The sequence below is a fragment of the Tachypleus tridentatus genome, chromosome 1, assembly GCF_004210375.1.
Source record: "Tachypleus tridentatus isolate NWPU-2018 chromosome 1, ASM421037v1, whole genome shotgun sequence".
Classification (NCBI taxonomy): domain Eukaryota; kingdom Metazoa; phylum Arthropoda; class Merostomata; order Xiphosura; family Limulidae; genus Tachypleus; species Tachypleus tridentatus.
The window spans coordinates 132,012,144-132,032,750 of record NC_134825.1 but is presented as its reverse complement, the minus strand read 5'-3'; the positions used below and the strand labels follow the sequence as shown (position 1 = coordinate 132,032,750).

The window sequence follows — 20,607 nt, the reverse complement described above, 5'->3', positions numbered from 1 at the left end:
AGGCCAACTTTGCTTGGTCATTGGATTATACCAATACTACCATCAGAGTTCTACTTCATTGACCAGATTGTCTTCTTTTTACAGTTGTTTCCCTTTTGGGTTAGGTGAATATTTCAATGCTCAAGATGTTTCAAGTCATTGGACAATGGCCATATCATCCCTACATATCAACATCTTGGAATTGCTAGTGGTTCATCATACTCTGTTTCATTTCTTATCAGATGTTTGGGGAGATTCAGTGATGGTTCACTCAAACAGTTGCTCATTAGTATTTTATATCATGAGGCAAGGGGGCAACCAGTCATGAGATCTTTTCTTCCAAATGTTGAATCTCCTCTACTGTTCCTCAGTTTATTCACATGTCACATTCTAGATGCCCTGAATCTGGTCACATCTTAATTATATAGGCCTAACTAGATTCTCCCAACAGGGTGGTTGTTAGCTCCACAGGTGTTTTGGAAGTTATGTGCTCATTGAGGTTTCTCCAAATGTGGATGATTTTACCACACATCTCAGTGCATAATTTCCCACTATTAATTTACTGTTCCTTATTCTTTAGCAATAGCTGTAAATACTCTCAGCCAAAAATGAAAAAAATATTACTTGTATGTGTATCCTCCCATTCATCTTCTTTTCAAGGTCCTTTCATTGTTTCAGACTATGCTATCTTTTGTGCTTCTAGTGGCTCAGTAGTGGTCTGCTCAGTGTTTATACTAAATATTTATCATTAATACAGTGAAAATGATTATAATAATAAGAATAATTAAATAAATAATTGAGTGGATAACATGTTTAACTTCAATATGAACCCCACCATGATTGTACTCACAGCAGTTGCATTTCTTGCAAACATGCTGCCTTCCTCTCTTTCACATGGAACTAAGGTAAACTTGATATTTGGACATTCTTCCAGTGTATATTGAACTTCACTGAAAACAGGTTTACTCTAGGTAAATTATTTTATAAAAGGCAATGGAGCAGCTCATTTTGAAATGAAGTTTTCTCTACAAGAGATGAACTGATGAGCTTAAAGTTTGTTTTGTTACAAAATTATAACATTAAGCTATCATTGAAAAGTAAAAAGAAATTTTAGTGCTTTTTATCGTGTGCTAGCTTTTGTGATTACCAGAACAACTTCTAATTTCTGTATAGTTGATTTCTAGTTTCATTGCTAAAAGCATTTCTGTATACAGGGGGATAAAGTATCCTGGTTCATATTGTCACAGATAGCCCTCGAGTAGCTTTGTGTGAAATTCCAAAATTCCTGGTTCATATTGTAATTTGCAAATCAAGACAATTCCAGTTGTAAATCACTTTTCTTCTTTGCTTAGAATAACATATGAATCATTTCTTTGTTTTATATTGTCTTTGAGACATCCCACAATACAGTTACAGTGTCAAATGCTTCAGTTTGATATATGAAAGCCAAAGTTGATGTTCCCTTCATAGAAAATCTGCCAAATGGCATATACAGTATTTTCACATTTTGCCATATGCATAATGCCTATACATACACTTTGTAGTATTCTATTCATGATGTTTGGAATGCACCCCTTTGACACCCACAGTGTGACTAACTAGACAAGACAAGGTACATAAAGTACATTTAGCATTGAACCAGTTACAAACTCTCTTATTATGGGCTTGGTCTTGTAGACTGACCATTTTTACATGCTTATGGTTTTAATATTATAACTCTAAATACATTATCTTCATAACATTTGGCAGACTTTTAGTAAACATTACAAGTCCTTAGTACACAAAAAAAAATCAATGAAGTGCTTATACGAAATATTTGCACATGAATATGTTGAGTCTTATATTGATCAGTTTGAATGCAAAATGATTTTCATGTTAAAATTAGAAATACTTATCTTAATCTCAAAAATCTCTAAAACATCCTGAATAAATTTCAAAAATCATCTTTTCAATAAAGTTTTATATTTTATTTGTTATTTTCTCTACCATAACTCTGTACAAGGTTGGTCATAACTGCCAAAAAAATTGAAATAAATGTAAATTATCCTTTTTTATTTCTAGAATAACTTTAAATTGTAACATGAAACTAAATTCATTTGTACCAAGTAGCTTTAAAGTTGAAACTGTATACAGCTATTTGCACTTAAATTTCATTGGCTTATTAACATTTTAACTGTGTCTAACTATTATTCTTCCCCATCATAAGTTGTAAATCACTTGGGGAACATACAACTCACATTATGCTGTCAAATTATGTTACCCATGAGCTGCTCACAAGCATGCCTCTTAAAAATGTATTGTTATTATTTCTTTTACATAACCTAAAGTTACCTGTTTTAGTTACTTTCATAATAATAAATAAAGAACACACATGAAAAACAAGAAATAAAGTACTGATCTGTAGATTTTTGTTTATGTGCTGCAGATTGTCAGTGATACTTAACCCACTTTTTTATATTAATATTTGTAATGCACCAAATAATTTTTATTTAAATAAATAATACACCAAATAACATAAAATAATGTTTGAAAAGAAAACAATGCCCCATAATTATCACAATTTTTCTGGCTTTCTGACTACTTGAGAAGAGCTGTTACAAATATCCAAGTTAGTTGAGGTGTTTCTTTTTATGAAACGTACTGAAAGAAAAATTGACAATTCTGCATACAGAAAACAATAACTAATCATTTGGTAGATTAAAATCTTGATTTTTAATGGTTATAAATAATGTAGTATTAAACATGAGAGAAAACTATTGACAAGTCCTGAAAGAGACGATGTAGCAAGAAGAGCATGATTTTGTATTTAATAGCTCTGTAACTAAACAAAATTGAAGGCTATGAAAATTATGCTTTGCCTGAACAATGACAATGTTATACTATTAAAGTATGGATTATTAGCTATGGTTTTGTGTCAAACTAATTGGTACAAAACGTAGTTTATTTATGAATGTAAATTGCTAAAAATATTGTGACATGCACAGTAAAGGATGTTTATGGTGAGAGGTCTAATTATTGCTGAAAAGTCACTAAACACTTTCTTCATTAAAAAAACAAGGGAAGCCAAATTGTGAAGAAAGTGATGAGGTCTCACAAAAAGAAGTGAATAAACTTGATTAATATGAAAAATGACTTGTGACAATCTTGCTCGTTTGTAATATCGTAGTCACTTTTGTCTCTGATAAATTGATTGTTACGTTATTTTGTGACAGTTTTGGTGTTTGGATTTTCTTACAGTTTTGAAGTTTTGCCTTATATACCAGGATCTATTTTGTTCGTGAAATGCTGTGTGTCGTACAATTAAATATTAGGGCTTAAAGCTGAATAAAAATGTTATTATAATAAAAACTTTTCATTTATTTCTTTCTGTTAGTGGATATCTTTACTTTTAGTGCTGGATTTAGTTGCCATAATGTATTAGAATGATGAATATTAAAAAGGTGCTAAGCAGTATTTGCTAATCAGAACCACCAAACTATTTTGTCCCCTAATGTATAAAATCTTATTATCTAATGTATAAATATTGTGTTTAAAAATGCACAGAAATACAGCTGCAGCTTCAACTGTTTAGCCAGCTGCTTTTTCTGTTGACACATCTGTTTATGATGTGAGGCTTTCCCACCTCTGTGTTGAAATAAGAGTGATTTTGGTGTCACATGAGTAAGGTGTGAGCCATGACAGCCTGGTTTTGTTTGTTTACTAAGTTTAAAATCAGTACTGAGTATTGAATGGAGTATTTTATGAAGAGTAGCCTAATTGAATAATCAATAAAAATTTGTACTTTTTAATTATATATGCAAAACTTTTTTCTGTTAACTGAAGTATTTCTTTCCATTATCACTTCTGATATTTATAAATTTCTATCTATTGTCTTTGAAACTTTTGTTTTACTTCATAGATAAAAACTTAATTGTAACTTAAAATAGTAACTGTAAATTTTACCTAGAATATTTATGGCTTTCTTCGTTGTTGTTTTAGAAAAATATTCTACCAGTATGACTTAACAGATGTTTATTTCAACTCTTGTTTTTTATCTTGTTTTGCTTCATAGATAAAAACTTAATTGTAACTTAAAATAGTAACTGTAAATTTTACCTAGAATATTTATGGCTTTCTTCGTTGTTGTTTTAGAAAAATATTCTACCAGTATGACTTAACAGATGTTTATTTCAACTCGTATTATTTCTTTATCCTAATTTTACATTAGGTAATACCACAACAGTCTATTAAGCCTAATGGAAGTACTCTAGATTGGAAAAAATCTAACTTTTTGGCTGTTACTAAGCTAGAAGATGCACAAGCAATTCGCACAGGGGATTTTCATCCTGATGGACAGCTGTATGCCATTGGATCAAACTCCAAAACATTACGAATCTGTGCCTACCCCAACCTTCATGACCTTCAGTTAGTAAAATCTGTAGTGTAATAAGATTTGTGTTCAGTGTGTTTTGTTTTGTTCTTTATTGTTATATCTCAGAAAAAATTTGAAATTTAAGGTTCTATTATGACACATGGTAAACTTGTAATAGTGAATTTTTTATATTTCCCACATGTGGCATGCATATTGTATGTAATTTAATAGAGTAGGCTTATCCTAGAGACCTGCATTTGTTATAGCAAAAAATGAATTATACAGTTTAGTGGTTTGTGAAACCTAAAATAAAATTAAGAAAGTTTTTGACAGATAGAAAACATTGGTTTAAAAGTATTGAATATGGTATTTTACTTTTAATATATTATGCAAGTTAGTTTGATAATATCTATAAATATATACATATGTAAGGTGTAAGGGGGAAGCTAATAAATCAACAGTGCAAAAAAGTTTTTCAATTTTATTTTCCCTTTTCTTATTTTCATCTTTCAAAGCTCTACTCAAATAAGAGTCTAACAACGCAAAATGCATATTTTTTCTTTATGTTCATTGGCCTTAAGATTTTAGCCAGCAATGTATATAATGCTTTTATTCACTCAATGTAACTTGCTTCCAAGGATCTGTATCTCTCATTTCTGTCCATCAGAATTTCAGGCCTACCTAAAATTCCATACTTTGTTATGGCACTGTTTGAAAGCAATTGTTTTAAAATAAAATGTATTTTTAATCATTATGGGAAAATTATCATTCAAAATTCCTTCTAATTACAAAAATTAGGTACAAACTGAAGTTTCGTACTATTTTTTTGGATAAATTCATATAAAGCAAGTTCTTAATATTAAAAAAATAGATACTTCAAGTATTCATCCTGCATGATGATGTTATGGTAGCGAAAAGTTTTTAATTTAACAATGGAAATGGACAACATTAAAAGATACCCAGCATAAACTGTAATTAATCATTAACTTGATCTAAATATTTAAACAAAATTGAGAAGTAATTTCTTTCTTTGTTTCCAAAACCACTATCTATGAATTATTTTCATTTGTGGGGTTGTGCTCGTCAACATTTATCTCATGCTTATTGATTTCTTCTCATCTGTGCCTCAAATAAATGAAAACAAACACAGGATCTTTATATTCATATAACCTTTTACTTGATTATGTAACTTTAAGTAGGTTTGCAAAGTAACTTAAAAGTAAGATTTAAGAATTCAGAATTCTAATTATGAAAGGTAAAATTAATTTTGAAATATTAAATTTTTAAGGTTTCAAAACTTGCTAAATGGGAGCACATAATTTTCTAGAATGCCACTGTATGCTGTAACATTATGATTTCTTTTCACTGGCACTAAAGAGCCTAGCCCTAGACCATTATTCCTCTGCCACAAAACTTTACAGTTGGCACTATGCGTTCAGGCAGGTAGCATTGTCCTGGCATCTGCCAAACCCAGATTCATCCATCAGTCTGCCAGATAGTAAAACGTGATTCATCACTTCAGAAAGTGCATTTCTGCTGCTCCGGAGTTCAATGGCAGTGTGTTTTACACCACTCCAGCTGATGCTTGGCATTGCACATGGTAATTTTAAACTTCTGTACGGCTGCTCAGCCATTGAAACCCATTTTGTGAAGCTCCCAATAAACAGTTTTTATACTGACATTGCTTCCAAAGGAAGTTTGGAACTCGGTAGTGAGTGTTGCAACTGTGGACAGATGATTTTTTCGTGCTACATACTTCAGCATTTGGTAGTCCCATTCTGTGAGCTTGTGTGGCTGCTTTGGGGCTGAGCTGCTGTTGCTCCTAGACATTTCCACTTCACAATAACAGTACTTAAAGTTGATTGGAGCAGCTCCAGTATGGCAGAAATTTGAGGAACTGACTTGTCGGAAATGTGGCATCTTATGACAGTGCCATGTTGAAAGTCACTGAGCTCTTCAGTATGACCCATTCTACTGCCAATGTATGTCTGTGGAGATTGCATGGCTGTATTCTTGATTTTATGCACCTGTTAGCAATGGGTGTGGCTGAAATAGCCAAACCCACCAATAAGAATGGGTGTCCACATACTTTTGACATGTACTTCATCTTGTAGAGGTCAGTGATAGACCTTGGGATGAATGAAAATAGATGTATAAAAACTAACACGATTTACTATAGTTTATTTGAAAAGCAATAACAAAATTTCTGTTATTCTTTGCATTATGTAAAAATGTAGTTTTTTTACAGTCATAAAATATTTATAGTTGTCATTCTGAAAGGTAAGATAGAATTATTGTATTAAGCACAGTTGTAGGTGCTAACATTATAAATAGACATACTTTAATGCTTTGTGGATAAATATGTGTTTAAGTTCATGAACTGTAGAAAAATAATGGTACTCTGAATATTTGAGATACTTTTCAAACAAAATTATGATTTTATTTATTTTTTTTCGTTCACTGAAATATAAGTTTAGTGTAACTTCAAATAACTACACCAACACTGGAACTTTCTTGAACATTCATATCAAAATAAGAATCTAATTTCACAGTTATATAAATAATGTTAGAATACATGTTAATATGTTGTATGGAGATATGATGCAACATTTACTTCAGTGATATATTAAAATAATCTACTTTGTTTTTGGCCTTCAGTCTATTTAATTACTTAAATCATAAATTTAGAATAAGTTAGATGAAGTTGATTTTGTACTTTTTATATGCATTTTTTACCAAGCTTAAATCTACTGTGTCATAAGTTTTCAGTACGGTAGTCTTTTCTGAAGTGTAAATTATTAATAGCATCACAGTATCACAACTGCTTAAAAATACCAGTTTTTAAACTATTTGGCTGTCTGTTTCAAAGCTAACATCTAATACGTGTGTATGTGCAGTTATAGTTGTAAATGCTTTTGTGTTGATCTGTTTCAGCTACAGATCAAATAATGTAAGCTCATTAATTATAAGTATTGATGTTTACCTTATTTTTTATAAATATTTTGAAAACCACATAATATTTTTAATTCAGAAAACTGTATTTTTATCTTGTATCTTTAGAGCAAATCATGTGGTCCACCAGCCAACAGTTTTTCTTAAGAGAATGAAGCATCACAAAGGGTCCATCTATTGTTTAGCTTGGAATGTTACAGGTGATCTCTTGGCAACAGGGTCAAATGATAAAACTATAAAACTCATGAGGTTTAATACAGATACCTGTAACTTAGAAGGTGAGTTATAATTTTTCATCATTATTATGTTCATAACATGATGTGTGGACTTACTAAACAGTTACTAACAGGTCACCTCTGTATTAAGAGTTCTAGTTGTGGTACTGAATTATCTAAAAATCACTGTCAGCTAGTTCTTATTTTATGCAAGTATACTGTTTGAAAATTTTAAATAACTTCTAAGTCGAGAGTTCCCAAACTTTTCCAATTGACAACCTATTTGAGTAGCCAAGCATTTTTTAGAACCATGGTTACTTTAAGTATAGTCAAGTAGTGCTCTTAATTTTGTAATTTTATTTCTTCAGAAATATCTCATGATTGTTATTTTATAAATAATTTTTTAAAAAAGTTGACATTTTAATGTCTCTTGTTGTGCAACTCACTTTGGTACCTCATGACCTACCATATCACAGGTTTAGACTCACAGAAGTTAGATCATTTTCTTCCTAATTGGTGCTCTAGATAAGGTACCCATGATCCACCTTAATTTCATTTTTCTAGAATCTGTGTGTCACTTACAAAAGTTTGGCATTTTTTTGTTATCTTCAACTATTGTCTGAGACTTATCACAGATTTCTTGCACAATATTTGGAAGCTCTTAGTCATTTATAGATTTTTACTTTGCTCAGGTTATTGGTTTTTGCTTTCTCTCTGGTATCTTGGTTGGTCTGTTGTTGGGATTTTTTTGGAGAGGAATGTCTTGCTAGAGGGAGGTGACCTTCAGCCTTTAGAGATCTCAGAGAAGCTCCTTTTCTCAGATAGTCTATTTTTGATGGTACTTCTGATGCTATGGATCTCAAGTGGATGTGGTTGTTCTTCACTTTTTCCTTTCTACCCAACCTTCTCAACTGTCCCAAATGTCTTTTGCAGAATAGTTTCTTGCATCTTCCATTCAAGTTTGTAGACCTTTGACTTTGATGCATTGATCCATTGGAATGCATTAGTGATTTTAACCTTAACAGTGGGTCTTCTCCTGTATGTTGAAGCACAGAATACAATATCAGTGACAACTTTATTGGGTCAAGGCCTGTGGGGTCTTAACTCAGAAGGCTTATGTCATTATAGGAGACCTTCACCACAGGCAAGTGGATCACTCAGTTTATGTCTCCCCTTCATTTTCTCATACCAGTTGACTTCCCACTTTTAAAAGGTCCTTTTACGTCAAGCTCAAAGAGGCCATCCCCTATGTCAACTCCTCTCTCTTGAGGGTTTTTATTCATTACTCTTTGTAGTACTGAAAAAGAATGGGGGATCAGTGACCTGTCATCAATCTTGCTTGTCTTAATCATTTCTTCCAGCCCCTTGGTTTACAGTGGAGTCTTTTTTTTCCCTTTATGACTCCTTTCAGTTGCTTTATGAATGGCAAAATTCAATGCCATTAATCCTGGAGTTTTGGTGGCATTATTTCCATTTCATAAATGACAACCAAGTTTTTCAGTTTAATGCTCTTCCATTAGGCTTAACATCTGCTCCATATGTTTTTGCAGGATAGTCAGATTCTTTTCATGTCATCTTCACTAATTGGACATTCACCCTCAAACTGTGTTATCTAAAGTTGTAACATCTGGATTTCTTATTAAAAAAAAAAGTAGTAGTCTAATCTTATTTCCACACAGTACCTTGTCCACTTAAAGGTGTTTTCCAGTTCCAGAGTATATCAAGCCCAACCTTCTTTAAATCTTCAGGTATAATAGAATAGGGAGTTTCTCAAATACGGTCATCTTTTCTTTCACAAGGTGCAGTTCTATCTCTTTCAAGAATGTAGGCATCCTTAGAATTACTCATTCCTCTGTGTTAGGTTCAAAAGTGGACCTTTGAGTGGTCATTATGGGATTAGTGAAAATGTTGCATAGATTGTCCAGTAGTGCTGTCAAATTCCTGTTTGCAAGATCTTAGCTGGTGCTTGGATGTAGGAAACATGACAGCCCATGTCCCTCTACCACCCCCATATTCAAAGGTACAGTTTTTAAAAGATGCTTTTAGAAGAGAAAACTACTACTCACATCAATCTTTTAGAGCTTCTGCCAATTCAAGAGCTATGACTCAGGGTTATGATTTGTTGTGAGGGAAGGTGGTAATGCTTCCCTTGGATGATTCCGTAGTCATCTTGTTCATTTTAAAGCAAGGGGGCTTTCACTTTGGATCTCTTTGCTTTTGAACATTGAACTTCCTCTCTTGGGTACACAAACATCAAGTCATTCTTCTTGTTTGTCATGTTCAAGGGGTAATGAATTTAGTGGTTGATCAGTTATCTTGTCACAATAGAACTTTTCCCATGGAATAGGTGCTTCATCAAGTTTTCATTGGATCTGCTTTCATTACAGAATGTTTCAAATTAATGCTTTTGCTACCCACTGATATTCTTAGCTCCCATCCTTTTAGTCTCATGTACCTCAATCTCTAGCTTTGGACATAGATGCTTTCAGCCAGGATTGGAGAGGTCTTCAAATTTTTACACGTTCCCTGTAAATCATTTGTTATCCAAGATTCTTACACAGATTTGCTCTACATCATGTCAAGTTCAGATGGCACCACATTGGTCATGTCCACTTTGGTTTCCACTCCTCCATTATCTTCAGGAATGTCCATCTCTGGCCTTCTCTCTGAGATCAGCCTCAGTTGGACATTTTTCAACCACCATTTGACATTCTTCAATTTCACATCTGGATTTTATGAAGTCCATTGCATAGCATTAGGGATTGACTTTTCAGATAGCATCCTTATTAACATGGCCCATTCAGCATTCTTTTTTTTGAATTTTATCAGTGGAAATGGTTTATTTATTGTCCATAGTCTCTAAGACATAGGTTTAATCTTCTCATACCATTGTGCCACATCTGTTTTTGACATGATTATTGAACAAAAGGTTAGAGCCTTTGTCTATTGTTCTGTATAAGATTTTTTTTGTGGTTGCTTTTCATTTTTCTAAGAGAAGAAAATTTATTATCTCTGAAATCTTTTCAGGTTATTCATTCTCATCTTTCTTTCCAGGTTCATAATAGGGATACCACAGCAGTTCTCTCTGCCTTATCCCATCCACCATTTGAACATTTGAGGTTATATTCACAATATCATCTTTCATTTAAGACTTACTTTCTTTTGTTATTGGCTAATGGGTCAACATGAGTCAACATTCAAATGTGTTTTGGTTCATGTTCATGAGACTCTCTACCATTCCACATATGTTCTGTTGTATTAAACTAGATATTTTCTTTACAAAACTTTAGCAGCTGAGAAGGAGATAAGGCTTTCTCTCCTATTCATCTTCCTTTCATTTCATGTTTATACAACCACTCAAAGCTGGATTGGCTTTTATGCCCAATTTCTAATGGGATTTCTAATCTTATATTGCATGCACTGAAATATTTCAGGGCTCACATCACCATTTGTTTATTGTGTTTCTGTAGTGTCACTTTACTTATGCCCCATCATTTTGATAGGTTAGATTTTTTTGGTTTGTATGGCTTACTCCAAGCTTTCATTGGAAGAGTGGAGACTTTTTTAGGTCTCATCTCATCAAGAGTGGCATATCTTGATATCCATAATCTACTTAAGGAAAGTGTGCAGACTTGTATGTGAACCACATCTATCACACTATTTATATCACACTATTTACAGGACTTAGGGGTTTCCTCCTTGAATGGGTTTCAACTATCTCCATTGCTATTCTGTATACCCCAGGTTGATTGTGACAGTAGTGAATGACTTAATTTTTCTGTGTTATTCTTTTTCTTTTCTTTTAGTGACCCTTGTCAGGTATGCATTTTCCTGATCTACACCAGCTGCTAGTAATCCAGTAAATAAAATTCCTGGTAGCAACAAGCTCTGTTGAGATGGGACATACCATAAGATCTTATTTGCATTTTCTGTGTTGTACACAATTATTCAGTACCATAGCTAATATACAGTAGTGAATTGCTGCCACTCATGAACTATCATAAGAAAAACATAAAGCTGTCTTGTCCATCTCTACTTACCCTTGGATTGAATAAATGGAGACTGGTTTGCTTTTCAAATAAGGAATTTGCTTTACCTATTGCACAATCTTCAGAGCATTATTCTATGGGACTCCTCAATGTGAATTCTCTCACTTTTTTTATATAGGAGCATTGGAATCTTTACCATTCTGTGTTTCAGTTGTTGGGGTGGCAAACAGAGGTATATTCCTCTTGAGTAATGTTTAAACATTTTATTCCACTCAAGGAAAAGAAGGCAAAGCTGGATCACATCCATAATTGTAGATGGTTTTCCCAGATGTCTAGTTGGAGCAGGAACAGCTTACATGGGAGCTTCTTCATAATTCCATTTCAGAGATGACACTTATCTATCCCTTTATTATTTGGTCATTATACTATTTTTCGTGATCTTGAAAGAGGGCCCTTAACTTCACATAATTCCACATTCAGAGTGACAAGCCTTTGGTTGAACTTCTGTTCTTTCACATCTTTCTTGTAATTCTGGGACAAAAGGTGTTGCCTTGCCCCTCTGGTTCGGGAATAAGAATTTAGGTTCATAATTTCAGGCTGGATGATCTCTGTTTTCTTCAAGTTGTGTGAGTCATAAATGGCCCTGTAATTCTGCATTCTGGGCTTCTAAAAATAGGTTGGGAGGAAGGCTTGTCCACTTTGGTGTTGCTTGCCTTTTCTTCCCAATTCTGTTGGCTTGCATGTAGCATTTGTAACTTTCAGGTGGGGTTCCTGGATCCGTAATTCTGAGTTTGGGTTGTTACATTTGTGCTTCTCCTGATTGGGGTGAGGGTTTGTTAACTTTTGTGTTGCTTTCCTTCTCTTCATAATTCTGGTGCCTTAGCATGCTGTATTTTGTAACTTTTAGGTTGGGTCCTTCTAATATAATACTATTGTATCATACCATTGGTCCCCATATCTTAGCCACTGCAACTTGGATTTAGTTTTGGGTCCACAGCCCAATAATTCTTATGATGACACATGGGACCACCTCTCTATGGTTAGGACCTGGACAACTTTCGCGTCACTTATAATGTTTCCAACTACATTCATTTGGTATTGCATGAGAAACCAGTTTTGGAATGGACGTGCTCCTTACACGTTCTCCTCATGATGTTAATGTTTTGACATTGTGGCCACTTGGTCTTTGCTGCTTATGTTCAGATTTCACATTATCCAGATGAATATCATATCTATTCCAGATGTGACATGGATCCCACTAGTGTGCTATACGCATCTCAATTTGCACGTTTGTACATTTACACTTTCTGTGTGGATATTGCCCTCATCGGCCCATCTATCTTTTTAATGTGGGATTCTAGCTAAAGTATGAGTTGAGGTGTGTTTCAGTAGCTTATATTTTCCTGCACCAAAAATGTATTTCTGATAATAATTACCTCCTTTCATCCTATCTTGCCTTTCCTCTTCATAATGACCAATGTTTGGATATGAAAATTTGGGTAGTTTTGATAAAATGAATAAGAAGTAGTAATAGATCTGGTGTAGAGGATGCATTGACATAGAAAGAGAATGTCACAAGGTTAAAAGTAATAGAGATGAAATGGTGTAGTATAAAAGTGGAAGAACTGAAGTATAACTGATACCAGTGGTTAGATGGCAAGAGAAGAGAAATGTTTGTTGGGATAAAGCTAAATATTAAATACTATTGAATATTTACATTTCCTTTATAGGAAAATGTAAAATTTTAATATTTGAATTATTCAGTAAGTACAGTACAGATAGTCAGTTACTTAGATTTTTACTTTAAGCCTGAAACAAGTCAGGCTAGAAATGCTGAAATATCTCATGCAGTTCACATTTTCTCTGCAACTGACTACATTATATGGAATACATTGTAACTATCCATGAAACAGTTGTTAGCTTCCATGATTGAATCCTTCTGAAAAAACAACAGTTAGGGTTAAATTTACATATGATCTTAATATAACCCCACCCAAACTGAATTCCCAATAGAAAATGTTTTCAATTTTGCAGTTATGTACAATAGATGAATGACAGATTTTATATTTGCCCAACATAACCACATAATTTAAAAGGTAGTTAAAAAAAAATTAACCACTTGTAACCAGGACTTCTGTTTCTGGTGTAAACAAAAATGTATATTCTTAAATAGAATTCTTTCTTGTATATTTCTTGAACTTTCACAGTCATGTATTTATTTTAATATGTATGGTTTATTCAAAATATATGAGGAGCAAATTTAGTTTATACTGAAGGTCTAAAATATTTCCTAAATGGTACAGCCAACAGTTTTAATTATGTGTTCTCATTTGTAGTAACTACTGATTGTGGATTTGCTAATTTATTTGAAATTAAAGTTCTGGTTGTTGTTAAGCAGGTGGAGAAGCAGAATTAACAGTGCACGATGGAACAGTGCGAGACCTGTGTTTTGTAGAAGATGTGAGTAACAGGTCTAGTCTCCTAATTAGTGGTGGTGCTGGAGATTGTAAAATTTATGTCACTGATTGTGAAACAGCAACACCCTTTCAAGCACTTTCTGGTCACACAGGTGATTACTTTTATGAAACAAGCTTGTTTTTTTTTTAACTAGGCTTGTATCTTTATAAGAATATATGTAACTGTAAAAGGTTATTAAAATTGTTAATTTAAAAAGGAGAAATGGAAATCGTAAAAAAATACAGAAACAAAATGCAAAGACCACATTTGTAAGACAACAACAAGAAAACAAAAAAAGATGGAAATAGTGTCTATTTTGTTTTCTCAAGCTATTTTGACTCCATGCCTACAATACTTATGGAGTTTAGTGGAATCAAGTTAGGGGTTTGTTGCATGATAAAATAATGTAGACACTATCTAATCTTATTTGGTTACTTAGACTCCCTAGTTGTAGACATGAAGATATAATCTTTGTGTTTTAATTTGTTTGTTATTTTCTAACAATCCCTATTCTCCATTTTTCAATGAGGTACATTACCTCTTCTCACTTAAATATGTTTTTTCATTAACATTTAGTGATATCCCTTGTCCAACAATGTTAGATTAGGCTCAGCATATGTCTTTATTATTTTAGTCAAGAGGTTTGGATTTGCTGTTTTTAATGCAGTCCTTCCTTGTGATTTTGTTTACTTAACTTTATCAAAATATATTAATTTTTCACTAAAATGTATTCAATGTATGCAATTTGTCATTGACCATGTTGCACTTTTCCATTGCAGTTGTTCAATCTGTATAAAGTGTAATAGTCTTAACTGATGACATATTGTAAAACTAATTAAGCCTAGTGAGCTGAATACACTATGTAACACAAATTTTGTTCCTGGATGATATGTGTTATTTCTTAATTGCTTATGTTGTAAAAGTACAGAAAATGGCCATTATTTCCTTCAAACTTTGATTTTGTGACCTGGATAATGAAATTTAGAAATTAACCTATTTTCTATGTGTTTATACTAAAGTTATACAAAAATGTTTAGAAGTGAGTAGTTTTTCGAGATTTGTGACTGTAATGTAAATCACTTTCACGTTTCAGCTACCAAATATAGTCTCATCATATTTTCATTATACACTCCCAGGTCAACAATGTTTGAAGATAAAAATAGGTCATTTCCATTTACTTTAGGTGTAAGTAATTGGGAAATATAACTTTCTGCCCAGGAACAAGAAAAGTAAAAATTTTGTTACATAGTGTTATAGTAATTATATTGCTGCAAGTGTTACAAAATGTAATAGCAAAAGATGTCTTACATATCCTGCTCTAAATACTTTTCACTCTATTACTTACACAAGTTCATTTTGTAAAATAAAAGGTGTAATTTATTTAATAACATGAACTAAATGTAATATGAAATATGTGGGTTAAACTTCAAACTCATTGTATATATGTATAAATTTACATAGATCTCAAATTAAAAACAATTTAATGAATTCTGTAGAATTGAAACATTTCAGGATTCATCCTTTTACCTTGGTTATGATAACCATATTAGAAGTTGTTAATTAAGACACCAGTAGACTTCAGTGGGAAAACTTCTACATTTTGAAACTAAGACCATTATATCCGTATGGATTAAACCAAGATTTTAATAATTCCATTGCTTTGAATTTGAGTAATGATTACTGTATTGCTATTTTTTTCTTTATAGGTAACTTTTTTCATAAAAGTAGGAAAACTAGAGGTAAAGGGAATAATAAATTAAAATGGGTTGATTTTTCAGAATGTTGTAGTTATATGGATTATAGTTTTTATTCTAGTACTAGTGTATGTAAATTATTTTTAAAAAGATTTATCAACTTAATCTTCCCAAAGTAAGAGCATTAATTTATGCAACAAAAAATTTTGTTTTTTGAAATGATGATGCAAAACACTTGTAGATATTATAAAATGTTTGTTAAAAGTCAATGATTTATTAAATTTTTAAAAAGAGAAACTGCAATTCAAACTTGACTTTGTATTTTGTAATTAATTTTAAACATAAAGTATTCAGTGATTTGCATATTTCTAAAATTATTTATCAATCTGTAAAAAAAATATTTTTCCTTGTAAAAACTTAGTGTATCGTCAGTTATAAAAACAAAGTTCCAATTGGTCCATTACTATATAATTATAAAAGTTTTTTTAAGTAAGCTAAGTGTAGATAAAGTTAATGACTTACCTTATGAGTGTGAAAACAGTTTATTTGTTGATACTTTTCATAAACATATTGCAACTGGTAACTTGAAAATTATAAAAGATAAAATATTAAGTGAAGTACTCAAAACAAAATCTAAATACAGAATAGCCACAAAATGTAATGAGAGTAATATTCTAAAATCTATTGAAAACAATACTGATGAACATATTTTAAAAGTTAACTATATTACATCTTATCCATCTAGATGGTTTCTGGAATGGAAGTTGTATGTACTTAAGGAAATTAAAAAATTAAAAAAAGAAATACCATACAGATTTATCATTTTATAAGTTAAAAATAAGATTCAAGAAAGGCAAGAAAAATGTTATAGTTCCCATTGATAAGGCTAAATGTAACATTGGTATAATTTGTAAAAAGTTTTATGTATTAATTATGATAAAGGAAACCAGTAGTACACAAACATTTAAACTTGTTAACCAATCTAAAGGTACAGTAATTAATAATTTCAGTAAAGCTTATAATAAACTTTATTTTGAACAAAATACTTGTGTAGATTTACTGTTTCTTTATATTATTTCCAAACTACATAAATTTCCAATTAAATTTAGGTTTGCAATTCAATAAGAATAATTATCAAACAACTGGCTATACTATTAAATAAATTACTCAATATTTTACTTGATAAAATTAAAAATGTGTTAATAATAAAAACATACTTTTTAGATAAAAGATAATCAACGTGTTTTAAAAAAATATCTAAAAAAATGTGAATAAATAAATAATATTCAAACATTTGATTTTACTACATTGTACACCACAATTCCATTAAAAGATTTAATCTTTGTTTTGAATTCATTAGTAGAACAGTTCTGTTATTCTTTTATAGAACTGGAAGAAAAAATATTTAGCTTCAAAAACCTAAGATATATTAAGTTTATGTATTTACAATAATAATATTTCTCAATAATTATATGTTTTTACTATTATGAGAATATATTTATTGAAAACTACACAAATCCAGATATTTTTGCTTTAATGTACAGATATATAGATGATTTAATTAGTATAAGTAATCCTGAAATAAATAATGTTAACACTATTTATCTGGCATAGTTAGAAATTGAAAATACTTCAATATTTAGTACAGAAGTACATTATTTAGATTTAAAAATTAAAGTAATTGATAAGGATATCAAAGTAACTATTTTTGACGAAAGAAGATATTTTGCCATTCCAATTTATGGTTTACCCTCTTTTAATAGTAATGTACCATAACTTTCTGTTATGAGCATTATAACTTTGCAATTTTTCAAATATTGTAAAATTTGTAATAAATTTTATCAGTAATGTTGAAAAACTGATACAAAAATTAATAATTACTGGATTTGATAAAGAAACTTTAAATAAATGTATTCTGTAACAAATATAATAATGTATTAAATAAATATAAAGAAATAATTAGTTTTTACTTAAAATTTTTAATGACTATTTTTAGTTATAAATAAGGTGATTTAACAACTTGCCCCTACTTTATGCAGATGTACACCTTGCTGATATAAAGGTTTGTTTGAAGCATGGTAGTCACAGATGGTGGTTGAGAGCTATACTAGTTTGTTCAGATAACTGGATGGGACACTACATACTAGTATAATTCATATTCTTTTAATGCCTTTCTCCCATATTGGGGGCTGAAATGCTAACTTCAAGAAACAAGTTGTCAACTTACTTACCTCCAAATTGTAGTACCTTATTTTCTTATTTTTATTTCAATTAATTTTTCTTCTTTACTCTGGAGAGCAGTCACCTTCCCACAACTGTCTGCAGGCAGTGAAGGGTGATATAGATATGGGACATTGTGGGCTTGAGCACCCACATCTTGCTCTTCTAATTTCTATTTCTATATCTGTTACTACTCTTAATTCTTACGTAAGAATGGCAAATGGAGGCTAAGACTGATAGACAGTGTATCCCCACTGTATTGTGGGTCCTAATTTGCAGTCACCTCCAAAGCATAGGGTACATTTATAATCTCACGTTACAGTTCATACCCTGGGATCTTTTCAATTTGTGCAGCATTTGTTGTTTATTTTTGTTGCAACTAGCTTTTAAGTTACAACAAACTAATGTATATATATCATATTTTTCAGTATCATGTCCCTTTTTTTCTTCACAAATTCTGCCCTGTAACAAATGATGCCTGTCCATGTATACTTAAAATAGTCAAGTTTGCACTGTAAAGCAAGTATAATGTAACAGTTATAATTTACATGACCACCAGAGACATACTGCTGAGATGAGATGTTCTATAAGATTGTTTTTAGCTTTTCCTCTCAATATATTTGTTTCATTCATGTGCCTGTTCCAGCCTATACTAACTCATTGACTTCATGAGTAAAGCAGAAGGTGATTGCTGATCATCCCTGCCTTTCCTAACATTGAATAAATCATCAGTGGTCTGCTTTTCAAAATAGTTTTTTGGTGTCCCATTACACTGTCTCTTATTTTGATGTTCCTCCGAACTCTTCACCACATTTTCTTTCTTTTTTTTTTTCTAGTGGAGTAGATAAGTCCTTACTACTTTCCAGCTTCAAGCTGCTGGGTTAGTTGACCATGGAGGCATCCTCCTTAAATATGATAATGATATATAGTAAAAACAATAATGAATTCATTCAGTTGAGTGTAGAACAGTTCTGTTCTGCTGGTGTAGAACTTCCATCATTTTGGCACTTTATCTCTAAATGTGTCTATCCAAAGGCATTTTTTAGTTCTGGAGAGAGCCATCAAAATTGTAGTTCACTTCTTCAGCTGGCATCCTTCCTTCTACATGTCAGATCCTACCTGTTTGGATGCAATTAATTTGATGTGCACAATCTGTCATGCTCTAGCCACTGTACACCTTGAGGTATATTCTTTTTACTCTCACCCACATTAATGTCATCTATGAGATTGAGATATTAGGGGTATTCAGATCCCTATCCAACCATTGTTCTTCCTCTTTTGGATGTGCTCCTCCATTTTTGTATTCATGTTAGCCTCACCTCTTTCTACTCAGATCATAGAGTATACTTGGCACCATAAGTGGTGCAGTTTACCAAGTATGATTCTCTACTGCAAGGATCCCCCTCTCCTGCTTTAGGATGTTCTTCAGACCCTTTTAAAGGATTTTTTTTTTCTTCTTTCCCTTGCACAGGTCCTTCTATCTATTAGATGTGGGATTCTAGCTATTTATGTGACAGGAGGTAAAATACTTTGTTGGAAGTTATAATTTTCCCATACTGAAAATACACTTTTAATAGGTACTTCTGCTTATACTTTCCCCATTCTTCTTCCCTACTAAAAACTGGTGCTTCCTTTTTCTGCTAAAACGTGAAGTAATAGCCTGGTGGAATTGAATAGAGGGAGCCACATGTATCAGGAGGGTGTGTCATGCTCCTATTGGTGGAGGATTGTCCCAAGATGATGTGTGTACTAGATGCAGTTGAACTACATTAATTGTGGGCTATGTGGGAGCCCAAGATTTGTGGTATAGAAAAAAAAAATGCATATATAGGGGAGCAGTGAATGAGAATGGCTATTTATGTTAGCAGAGGTAAGAACCTATTGGGAATACATTTGCAGTATAGAAAATTTATAACTTTCAACAGTTTACTTTTGCCTTTGGTTTTTTCCACCCAACCACCACACTGAACTTATTCAAAATAAATAACAATTGTACAACAAATAATAAACACATACTGGTATGCAGCTACAACAAATTGAAGATAATGCTGTTCTAAAAGGACCTTCTTGAATGCAAAGACTGTATCATTACATATTTAATGACTGGCTTCCACTGATGCTACAGTGTAATGAAAGAAAAGACAAGCAGCAAGGGAGTAAGCACATCAAAACAGAATAGTGTTTGTTGTGAAATAAAACAACACAGATTAAAGCAATGTAAAAAGACTCTGTAACCTTGTTAGGTTTGCATAACACAATGTGTTTTTCAACAGCCTGCTGTTTATAAGAGTTTGCTAGAATAAGGCAAAACAAAAAATGCATGCAAAATAGAAAACAGCAACATGCTTAGCATAATTACTAATTATTGACAACATTTACAAGCATTACATTAACACCAACTATATAAAAATTACAATAGCTATATGCAATTGTAATAAATACTGAATATGCACTTATGATTTCAGCAAAGTATAAGAAACAGTGAAAAGAGTCACTACTCTCATCTGAGTTGGAAAATCTACTATGACAACTGTGCACTGTTAAAAACTAGCTCAAACAAAGCTGTGGAAATCCAGTAAAGCCAAGAAATGATGAACAATAGTGGCTCAAGTGATGATATGCAACAGTAAAATTGAAACCTTTCACATTGCAGTTTCTAATTAATGCTCTATAAGAGGCAAGAGGTGTAGTTTTCAATAAATACACATAACACTCATGAACACTGGATATTTTATGGTGGAAAGCAAAAG

The 20,607-nt window shown here is 32.0% G+C and overlaps 1 protein-coding gene across 2 annotated transcripts in view; it reads left to right on the top strand.

Moving 5' to 3' along the window:
- LOC143224236 (WD repeat-containing protein 47-like) overlaps positions 1–20,607 on the top strand; it is an 87,482-nt gene that overhangs the window by 30,247 nt on the left and 36,628 nt on the right. For both annotated transcript variants that reach the window (XM_076452657.1, XM_076452663.1), the window contains exons 4-6: positions 4,187–4,383; positions 7,391–7,560; positions 13,885–14,055. In XM_076452657.1, the coding sequence (XP_076308772.1) occupies positions 4,187–4,383; positions 7,391–7,560; positions 13,885–14,055 (538 nt within the window). The remainder of the gene's footprint in view (positions 1–4,186; positions 4,384–7,390; positions 7,561–13,884; positions 14,056–20,607) is intronic.